This window comes from Argentina anserina, chromosome 2, assembly GCF_933775445.1.
Source record: "Argentina anserina chromosome 2, drPotAnse1.1, whole genome shotgun sequence".
NCBI lineage: Eukaryota > Viridiplantae > Streptophyta > Magnoliopsida > Rosales > Rosaceae > Argentina > Argentina anserina.
In genome coordinates, this window is record NC_065873.1 from 27,626,152 (window position 1) to 27,637,785 (window position 11,634).

Here is an 11,634-nt window from a genome sequence, read left to right on the forward strand (position 1 = left end):
GTTTGATGACATAGTGCTGCCATGCATGATGACCCTGTCAACTGTCTAACTCATAATTAGGGCAGGGAAGGTACCACATTGCTGACGAAGAAGGAGCTCATACATGCAGTATATATATGCATATATCGCCATCGCAACAAATAATTAGAATTCTTGCAAATTAATGATGTACGTCATCTCGATCAATAAGACTGATGTCCCTTCCTGCATTATAATTTATAAGCTAGCTAGGGTACGTTGTCATAAATTTATAACCATTATAAAGAAGTGAATTGTTGTAGTTTTGACTTTTGAGAGAGAGATTCATATATGATCTAGAGATGGACTATCATTTCTTATATTCAACTTATGATACGTACCAAAGTAACCAAACATATATACTAGAAGATTCTAGCCGATACATAGTACGTTTTGCCCTAATTGTTATGGAAAATTTTATAGTGCAGCGCTGTATGCGTGTAACGCCCCTAATTCACCGTTCATATACTCCGCACACCCCACGTGCATTTCAAGACACTCTCTATCCACCGTCTGATTCGGTATATATGGTATGCAGCGCTTCACCATGGACAAATCCTAATTGTTATGTTCATATCTGAAACACTAACCTATTGTCCTCGTGCGTGTACATTCCGACTTAAAACTATATATATTATATATATTGTACAAATGTACAATACAATTACGATGGTCGATTATGGCTTATATGTTATTATTTAGGTTAAGAACATAAGGTCTAATTTCAGAATTCGATAACAGTATACATACATACTTTTGTTTTGGTCTTATACACCACATACACATTCGATATATATTCACATGGTTTCCGTACATGCAATGCCCTGGAGATCGACTTGTGTAGCTGTGTTGAGGACGCGTTTGGTATTAGGGTTATATAGGCGACCAATTAATTAATTTGGTGCATTGGTACGTGAAATCCCGCTGAATAACCAATTAAGGTAGCTAGATCGAGTTAGCCTATATATACCAATGCTAGTCATGATCCAAATCTATTTCGATCATTTTTTGATGATGATTTAGGATCAGGGTCACGATTGGGAAGTCACCAAAAATATCCTGATCGATGAACTGAATTAATTAAGTAGAACGAGTTCGAGAGGAGGACAAAAAACTCTTCAAAGTAATTAACGTTTTTGCTACAAACAAAACAAAAACATTAACACAAATATATTTGTAGATGGCCATTGCTGTAGTTGATTGACGATTTTTCAAGATCAGAGTGCTGCATGTGTTCGTCTTGGCATAATAATTAGGTCATGTATTGGTGATTGAGTTGGACTTGTATACATGCATGCCCCATTCCTGACAGGTCCTTCTAAATATTTCATAGCCACTATGGTGTTCCATAACTTAATAGCATTCCAGCCAAATGCAATTCAAGTTTCCTAAATTTTCTTATTAATGGGATTTCCAGTACATATATCACATCAGCATCAAACTGGTTAAATATTCATTACATACTTTGCATCCATATTATTTACAATTAGTATGATGGTTTGGAACAATTAAATCCTCGATCAGTAATCGCTGATTGATGTCAAACACATCAAAATCAACAAAATCTTCCTTCTATTTGTAACTTTGTGATCCAAAAGATTTAACTTTATAGATTGCTAGCTAGCACTATCTTGCATGATAATACGTACTCGAGATAACTAGAGTTCTAGAGCTAAATCACAAAAAGAAATGGGGAAACATTGTAATTAGGAAGGAAAAGGCATGCAGAAGTAGAAAAGCAATCTAGGAAAACCATACAATTAGCTTTGCATGAAGTAGCTAATAACAAATTAAGGTGGAACGAGCCGAAAGCATACAGTAGTGAATGTATATAATCTTTTGAGGTGTTACAAAAATAAAATCGAACATACATCGTGGTATGATCGATCGTACGATCTCCAATTTGAATGGAAGCTAGCTAGAGCCTAGAGCCTAGAGTGAGTCTAACTTAATTAAGAGATTAGAAAGTTGTTACTATAATTAGTAACATTCCTTCGTCCCTCTCATACGGGAACTAAGAAGTCGAATCTAACCTAAGCCTAGTTCTCAACTATACTATATTTCTATAATTATGTCTTTATGCGAATTGTAAAAGGGTTACGCAATACAATTGAATAGATGTTATTCAGTTTGCTATAACCATCAAGGCATGAACCAATTATTTAATTAGGTTTCTTTAAGCACGCGTACCCTTTCGGACTAAAACTTACTTTTATGTACGTGGTGTTAAACTCGTAAAAGGGAGATATTAATTCTCACTTATTTGTGTCGATTATCTTAATTATATATATATCATCGAAAAACAATAATTTGTTGATCGAAGTACGTACGTTGCCTACAATTATGGTAATTCTCCATGCCAGATGATATGAAAAGCGAGTGATTTGCTACTAAAGTGAGTTATATATCATGCAGCATATGATAGCTACGTATACTATATATTATGTTTAAGCATGGCGTTGTATTGCAAAGATTAAAATTGTAATTATTTCCAATCATGTACTCATCTTACTGTAACAATTTTATCATGGTGTCACTAATTAATCATTCTATTATACCTAAGATCTTTTGTTTGTACGTTCTTTGGAAATCTTGGAGAAATTTAATTAAGCACAACATAATAAAACCCTGACATGAAGAATGCCATGCACTCTTTCTTCTTGACGCATAGATCGATGCATATATACTAGTCTTCTTTAGTCCTGAATTGCAGTATTAATATAAATAAATTTGCCGAACACCTTGCCCACTCTCTTGTTCAATTGACACACGTCTTGTTTATTAACCATGATTAAATAACTAATATAAATAATTTCTGAAAAAAAATATATATATATATATATTTCTCTCTCTCTCTCTCTCTCCTTGCGTATCTCCCTCACCACCTAGTATTTCTTCTCACATCAAATTAACATCAGGGGTCTAATATATATACATGTAAAATCAACAATAATGAATCAATCACAACCACTTTAATTATGAAACATGGATACTCTAATGAAATTTACATGACCTTTGTGACTATATAAGTAAAACCCATAAAAAATGTAAAACAATAAAGTTGAAATTTGATGTCTCTACATATATATATGTATGGTCCGTATGGATCTGGGCAATTGAAAACCATTTTTCCATTGTATATATGTGAGCATTAGTTTTAATAATTGCCTTGCAAATATTCATATGTGGAAATGATTAATCATAGTTAGAAAAGAGTACATGTGTCAATATAAGAGGATGAGCATTTTAGTAGGTAAATTAGGATGGTCCGCAAATTAGGATAGTCGCAAATTTGCTTCCCTAAAAATTGCATATCATATACCTACAACCCACATGAGATCTCATGATGAGCACACACCATGATGTTTCTCGATCGATCTCCATCGTGTTATCTGATTGATATAGTTTATTCCAATTGACAAGCCCTAATTATACCACATAATTATCACTCGAACGATTTGTTTACTCTCTGTGTGTGTATTAGTCAACCTAGCTACGATGCTTTTTACCAGTTAATTGATTATATATAGGCGAGACGATTAGCTAATGATTCCATCATACTAAAGCATATATTTGGAAGTAATAATGATTGGATTGGCTAGCTTAGGCTACGATTAATCATCAAATACATTAAATTAAGAGTTTCTTATAAAAAAAAGTTACATTCCATATATGAAATTAGAAAAAAAATCGGGTAAGATTTCAAAATTAGAAAAAGTCATATTCCTAAATCTCTTAGAACTTTGCCACTTAAGTTGAAAGTATTTACAAAAATGCCACTATGACTATCTCTCAACTTGAAACAACAATCAGTCTTTGAACCAATATCGCATCTACGCTTGTAGATTCCTAAGTGAGAAGGTGCGGGGTTCATCGGCGCAAGGTGAATGCGCGGTTCGTCGACGCGGTTTGCATGCTCAATGGAGGCACAAGATCGTCGGCGCGGGGTTGACACATGGTTTGCAGACGCAGGGGAGGTGCAGAGTGGAGGTACGAGATCTTCAGTGAAGGGTGGAGTCGTGGTTGACAGACGTAGAGGAGGTGCGAGGTCGAGGTGCAGGGTGGGGACATGGGTGGAGGTGCGGGGTTGAGACGCAAGATCAGACGGGTTTGACATAGAGGCTCCGGGTGGATGTGCGGGGTTGAGACGTGGGGTGGAGGCGCAAATTCACTGCATTTAATCGGGGAAAATGCCTATATGGGTGCCCAGAGCAATTATCTGGGTACGTATCAAAAATCCAAATTTCAACCTCTTTAGTCCTTCCGTCCTTGTGTGTTCTGATTTGGTATTATGTCTCATATTTACCTATCACACTATCCATCACACTACTAGCCACACTAATTTTCTACTGTGATAGGTAGTGTGATACGTAATGTGATAGGTAGTGTGATGTGTATTGTGATAGCTAGTGTTATAGACACATAATTAGTGTGACATGTAGTGTGACTGGTGGTGTTCTGTACGACAACATGAGTGTCGATATTTTGATCGTATGAGTTGAGTTGAGAAGTTCAAGATCACATAACAGTAAACAAAAAGTTCGTTATTTCTAGTCATTCTTTTTCTTCTCGTCACAATATAGTCATGTAAAACAGTGTGACAAAGGGTGTGATAGATAATATAACAGGTAGTGATAGCGGGTGTGACAATTAGTCTGAAAGGTAGTGTGACATGGGGTGTGACAGCGCGTGTGACATCGAGTGTGACAGCAAGTGTGATAGGTAGTATGACATGGGATGTGATAGCGAGTGTGACAAGTTGTGTGACAGTTAGTGTGATAGGTAGTGTGACAACAAGTGTGACAGTTTGTGTGATAAATAATGTGACATGCCGAGATGGATTTTTTAAATATGCGAAATTATGTTAAAATTGCAATGAAATTGGTATGAGTATGCTCATGATGAAGAGAATAACTAGAATTAGATAACTTTAAGCTCCGGTTTCGTCGGAATTGCTTAGAACACCGCCATCGACTGTGACAACCCCTTGCGAGGGTTGCTACGCTTTGTACTGTGATTAGTTTGAAGTGGGTAGGGTATCAAATGAAAGAGGGGAGATAGATTATTCCAACAGTACCAACCACACTTAAATCCATTGCCGGACAGCAAAGTTATGACTGTAATAAGAAAAAAAAAAGTATAAAAAAAAGTAAAACAGTATAGAAAATATAAAAAAGTGATTATTTTTTAATTTTGTTTAAACATTATTGACTATTTTATAATTTCAATTAAAATGAGATCATTTTTAAATGAGAAAATAAGTTGTGATATTTTTCTAATTTATAATGTGTAATTGCACTTTTTTTCTAATTTTCCCATAAATTAATTAGCAATCAAAAGAAAAGATTATCGGAATAATTAGCACCATATAACTGATATAAGCTTTCACACTTTAATTAAAAAGCATTCACATGCTTCCACTAGCTTCCGTCTGCTTATAATGTGAGTCAATAATTCTTCCGATTCCTAATTTCGTTCATAAGGCAGGTTTTGTAGCAGTCGATCACTCAACAAACTTATAGATATTTAAAGGCAAGATCTATCAAATTATTCAAATATATCGATTAACCTCAACCTATCACCATGCATTTTCGTTTGTTCATTTTAGATAGAGTAATTCGGTAAATAAATAAAGAAGCATGTACTTCAAATAATAGATCATTGAAATAACTACTTGTGAAGGATGATACGTTGAGTATGTGGCCTCCTATGATTTCTAGATCATTAAAATACCATTCATGTTTGGTCTGTTGTCATTTTCTCCTCTATATTCGTCGAATCAAAATCAAGATTATTGTACTCTAAATTGTTAAATTTGTGATATGTATATGTATTAAGCTAGAATATGTAAGTAGTCGTATGAATGCGCCAAAACTCAGCTCTTAAGAACAAAATTAAAGAGACAAATCGGTACTCAGATTCATAATTAACCATTGAAATCAAGACTCGCGTGCACAAGTGAGTACTTTAACCAGGTAAAAGTACTCTAGAATGTTGCCTAAGTTGACAATGATCACTAAATTAATTTTGTTCCTTTGATTAGAGTATTAGACATAATTACTCAAGCCAAAAGCATTATGGAATTGAAGTTGTACTGTAAATTGAGCACTATATTGTCAGTTGTACTATATATGGATATATTTGTAAAACCGATCTAATCATCATGAAATTAAGTGGGTACATGACGTCGAAAGGAAAAGAAACTCACTTTAGAAGTGCTTAAAATAAATTTAAGCACTAAATATGAATGATTTAGTTATTAATATATGTTAATGGCGCGCAATATATAGTAGTGTAGAAATTAGGTCTCATTGCAGCTATCAAAAGTTGAATTTAACTTCAATATGAAGTCAGGGTCTATTTGAAGGCTTGCAATTGGTTACAGAATGAATCAATTACTAACTAGACAATGTGATGAAGTTATTTGTCGAACCTAATTTCTTTTCTAGCCCTCTGTCTTTCCGAAAGCAGGGGCTGATGGAAAGTTCCTAGCTTAAATCATAGACAATTAGTATGTGTGAGGTTCTGGGTTAATTAGTTTAATTAATTAGCATGTAGTAAGCGAGCTAGGGTTGCAGGCAATCAGTGATAGTGAAAACTAAGAAATAAGTTATGTACGTGTCTTCTTCTTCGATTAGATCTTCGATCAGGATCGATAAACTTATATCCTTTAATGGATGATCCATATAATATAAGATTTGCATCTCAAGCTTTCTGTAATTTCTAGGTAGTTGAAATATTAAGAATGAGTATTTAATTCTGGTATTTTGCTAGCTTGAAGTAATAATGCATGCGGTTCAGAAGATCGATATTGGAGACGTACGGTCAGAGACAGTCAGAGAGGATGATAAGATGCTGCATATGCACTCTCAAAATCGATCTACACAGACACATTTGATCTGATCGTGCTTTTACCCATCTGTAAATTACTAAGGGCTAATGAGCTAGAGTTTCTGTATATCTCCGGCTCTCAAGTATTCTCACTAGACCTGGTGATGATTGCAGTGATCCGCTAATTTAATAAGTTCAAACGAGATCTTTTTAAACCCTTTCTAGACACAATAATACTTTATTTTCCATCATGTGTGATCGATCATGTACAACAGTACAAGTGAGGTATCTATTTGATTGAGACACCCTTGTGTTAATTAATTAATTATTGAATTACTGTGAGAAGCGAAATAAGCAAATTAATAAAAACACAAGCACCAGAAAGATACCTGCTTTCCCGAATACTGTATTATGAATTAGGGTTTACTTAATTTCGTTATTTTGTTGGATATATGATGATGAATTGATATTTAGAACCATCGGTTTTGATTAATTAATTAAAGTGGTTCGATCAATTATTTTTTTGATTTGTTTGAACTTAGAAGTATGAGAATTACATCTGAGCATATAAAAAGTAATATATTAGAGTAAATTTTAGAGATCATCGATCTGGCTTCAGTGAGAAGTTTGTTAGCTTATCATGCATGCACTCTCCCCTTCATGGATCGGAGCAACTAGGTATAAGAGACAGAATCAGTGCGGGTCAAGCCTCCCACTCCCTCAAGAGCTCCATAAACCTCCATTGCAAGATCACATATATGTTAATTAATCTCTCAAAGATTGATTAGACAGAGGTGGGTATCGGATGAACTAATTTGCTCTGATTTAAAAAATCTACAATAAATCCCCTTTTGGTAGAATAATTTAGCGGTATCGATATCCCACTAATTCCAGTTGTTCATTTTATAAGCTATATTAAACCCAAGCTATACTTGGTGCCAAGAGATAATATTTCAAAGGCCTGTACCCATTGGAGTATTTGAAAAGATGCTTATACCAAAGAGGAAACTAGTAGCTTAAAGGATTATAATTATATAACCAATCATTCAAATAGATGGGGATGCTTTTCCATAGCCTCAACTTAGAATTTTATATATGTAATTACAATACAACTAATAGAAACCAATTGGAACTAAACATCTGGTCGATATCAGTTTTATATGTACGTATACATAAATATATGATTATGTTATACTAAATTTTAGCTACTTGCATTGTGTCTTCGTTCTTTCTTTTCTAATGTAGTGCGATTGATCCGTTTCGTTTCGTAATGATCAAACTGTGGCAACATGAGCAAAGAGCATACACTGCACATAGCTGTTCCATGAGAGATATTGATCAATTATTTTGGCTTTAAGAGGCATCAGATGAGATTTTGCAAAGTTGTTATATGGGTCACTTGTTGTATAAATAATTTGTGAGTGTTTTAGTTTAAACATACAAGACTACAAGAGTATATCTATACATATCTGTAGTTCCATACGCGCGCAATAACTGAATAAAGCAAAGATATTCATGAGGTACTACTAAAGCATATGTGATTGGAAAGGAAAAAGCTGTGATTGGCAACCTTAATTCCATTCCATAGGGGTATTAAGAAACAATGACGGCAAGTGTATATATAGAACACATTTTATTGCTTGCTTGAAACACCTTGTTAGAGCTATGCTATCTATGGCTATAAACATATCAAGAAGAACGGTAGGTACATGTCTGAGTCTGAGATAAGATAGAAGTTTTCACAGCGAATGATAAATGAAATAGAGTAAGGGAGCTACAATAATGAAAAAGGATCTTCATCAAAAAAATTCACTCAATATTCTTCATATTTTCTACTTTTAGGATTGGAAAGAAGAAAGTATAATGATCACCACAGTGACCACACATAGCATGGTTTCTATACAAGGAGGCTCACTTCCTGCAACATATGGTATCGATTAGGATACAAATAAAGCATAATGGAATGCAATTATTTCCAAACACATGTACCTAAGAAACCAAATCACTAGGATAACCACCCGACCAATAAAATTGCTTCCATTCAAATTTCCCACGAGAAATCACTCATTTGTTTTAATGAGTCACAAAATCCCCCTTACTAGTGGAGAACGCACCCCACCAAAGTTTTACCTGCACAAAAACAAAATAAAGGCTATAGTAAACGCCCTATAAAAGGCACATTATCATCAGTGGGGTCTCTAGATACATACATGTGATTTATGACTTGTGAGAAAGAAAGTAAAAGAGAAGGGTGATATTGTGAGGTGGGTTAATTATTCAAAGTAAAAAAGAAGGTCCATTTCCCTCACATTTTCAAAAGGGGGGCACCGACCTAAGGTTTTAGTTACCGTAAAGAGGAAACACGTATAACGTAGATCGTACGCCCTTTTAGGAAGATCGGAATTGAAACTTGAAATTCAGTAGTTCAGAGAATTTAGGATGTCCATAGTCCACCTTTCTTGGGCTGGGTTTTTATTCATAGTAACAGAACCATGGCCCAGAACCATAAGCTTCTCAAACCCACCCATTTTTTCTAGCATTTAAACTCTACTAGCCTACAGCACTTGCTGCGACATGTCACCAGTACCGAGTTCCATGATATGATGAACACTTTCATGTATTATCCTGCTTTCATTATCTGCAACTTTTCAATCTACTCACCACTGTTGTACACATAAATAGGGACTTGAAAAGTCGCAAACAATCGAAAATGGGAACATTTCCGTAAAAGATTCTGGCAACCATATAATGGGAGACTGAGACCTGCAACCTCCACTAAACCCTAATAAATGGAGCAGTTAGTTGTTAGGGTTTGATCCATTGACAATAGTTTCTTGTACAATAAATAAACGACGGATTTTCTTTCTACAAATTAATGGCCGGGGCCTAAACCCTTACCAGTTCCAGCCATAGAGGGAAGAACCTTTCTTTTGGTTTCTTGATTTTCAGTTAGTGACTAACAAATCATATTGAAAACCAAACTGCAACTGCTTCTTAGTTTTACCCTCGTACACTTGTCCAGACCTCCCCCATGGGCTCACCAATAATAATCGACATAAATGAAAGTGAGTAAGCCAATGGCAGTTGAAGTATTTAAGTTTAGTCCACTATAATGGTAGCACGTTACCTCTGCACCCAACTTTCAGTACATAGTATAAATGTGAAGGCACCTGCTCTATTTCACCATCCAATTAGCTCAGCTCTCAGTTTATACCTTGCTTCTTAGCTTTTGAGTTCCAGTATCCAAGTTATTCCATGGGGTTCCATCTTCCACACGTATTTGCATTCCTCACTGTAAGAAAAACATTTGTGTTCCTGGTTTCTATTATCTAGTCTATATTTTCTACTGAGATTTATACTGATAAGAGTTCCAATGTTGCAGTTCACACTGGTGGTAAGCCATGCTGCTCTATCACCTCAACTTTACTGGAACTCTGCCTTGCCAAACACACCGATGCCCAAAACTCTGAGTGAACTTCTGCAATCTGGTTTGTGACTAGGACCTAAATCTGTTACTCTGTTTGAAAAGTGATTTGATCCTTTAGGCATAGCAATCATGTACTTTTCTGCATATGTCACACAAGTCAGGATAGATTCAAGAGTTTGGCAGACATGTTTCAATTTACGTGAATATTACTCACCTGCTCACTTCTTCTCCATTATGTCGCTAAATTTTGCAGACTTCAGCGAAGAAAAGAGCTCCTCAGTTGTGGTAGGAAAGGGTGGTGTTCATGTTGACACTGGGAAAGGAAAGCCTGGAGGTACCAATGTGAATGTCGGTAAGGGTGGGGTGAACGTGCACGCTCCAACCAAAAAACCAGGTGGTGGTACCAACGTCAACGTTGGAAAGGGAGGCGTAAATGTGCATACTGGGAAAGGAAAGCCAGGGGGCGGTACTAATGTCAACGTAGGGGGAAAAGGTGGTGTTGGAGTGCACACTGGAAAGCCCGGCAAGAGAACCAATGTTAGTGTTGGCAAAGGAGGAGTGCATGTAAGCACAGGTCACAAGGGAAGACCTGTATATGTTGGAGTAACACCAGGCAAAAACCCATTCAATTACCTCTATGCTGCTACTGAGACTCACCTACATGAAAATCCACAGGTTGCTATTTTCTTCTTGGAGAGGGACATGCATCCTGGCACAAAGATGAACTTGCACTTCACTACAAGTTCAAATGCAGCAACTTTCCTTCCACGCGAAACTGCAGAATCAATCCCTTTCTCATCTAATAAACTGCCTGAAATTTTGAACCAGTTTTCAGTAAAACCAGAATCTGTGGAAGCAGACACGCTCAAGCAAACCATTGAAGAGTGTGAGAAACCAAGCATTAGAGGAGAGGAAAAATACTGTGCAACCTCTTTAGAGTCAATGGTTGATTTCGGCACGTCCATGCTTGGAAAAAACATTAAGGCAGTCTCAACAGAGGTTGAAAAGGGAACCACCATGCAGAAGTACACAATATTGCCTGGAGTGAAGAAGCTGGCAGGCGAAAAATCGGTTGCATGTCATAAGCAGAACTATGCCTATGCTGTTTTCTACTGTCACGCCACAACAACCACAAGAGCTTATATAGTGCCACTGAAAGGTGCTGATGGAGTGAACGCCCAAGCAGTAGCAGTCTGCCACACGGATACCTCAGAATGGAACCCGAAGCATTTAGCCTTCCAAGTGCTCAAAGTGAAGCCAGGAACCGTTCCCATCTGCCATTTTCTACCTAGTGATCATGTTGTTTGGGTTCCTACCCAGAAATCCACATAAGATGAATTCATTAGTTGTTCTAGCTT

At 36.2% G+C, this 11,634-nt stretch overlaps 1 protein-coding gene across 1 annotated transcript; it reads left to right on the top strand.

The window, feature by feature from the left end:
* Positions 1 to 9,307: 9,307 nt before the first annotated feature.
* Positions 9,308 to 11,615, top strand: LOC126783007 (BURP domain protein RD22). The gene is made up of 3 exons (XM_050508385.1): positions 9,308 to 10,143; positions 10,232 to 10,337; positions 10,530 to 11,615. The coding sequence occupies exons 1-3, from the start codon at positions 10,105 to 10,107 to the stop codon at positions 11,606 to 11,608; spliced, it is 1,224 nt and encodes a 407-aa protein (XP_050364342.1). The 5' UTR covers positions 9,308 to 10,104; the 3' UTR covers positions 11,609 to 11,615.
* Positions 11,616 to 11,634: the final 19 nt, after the last annotated feature.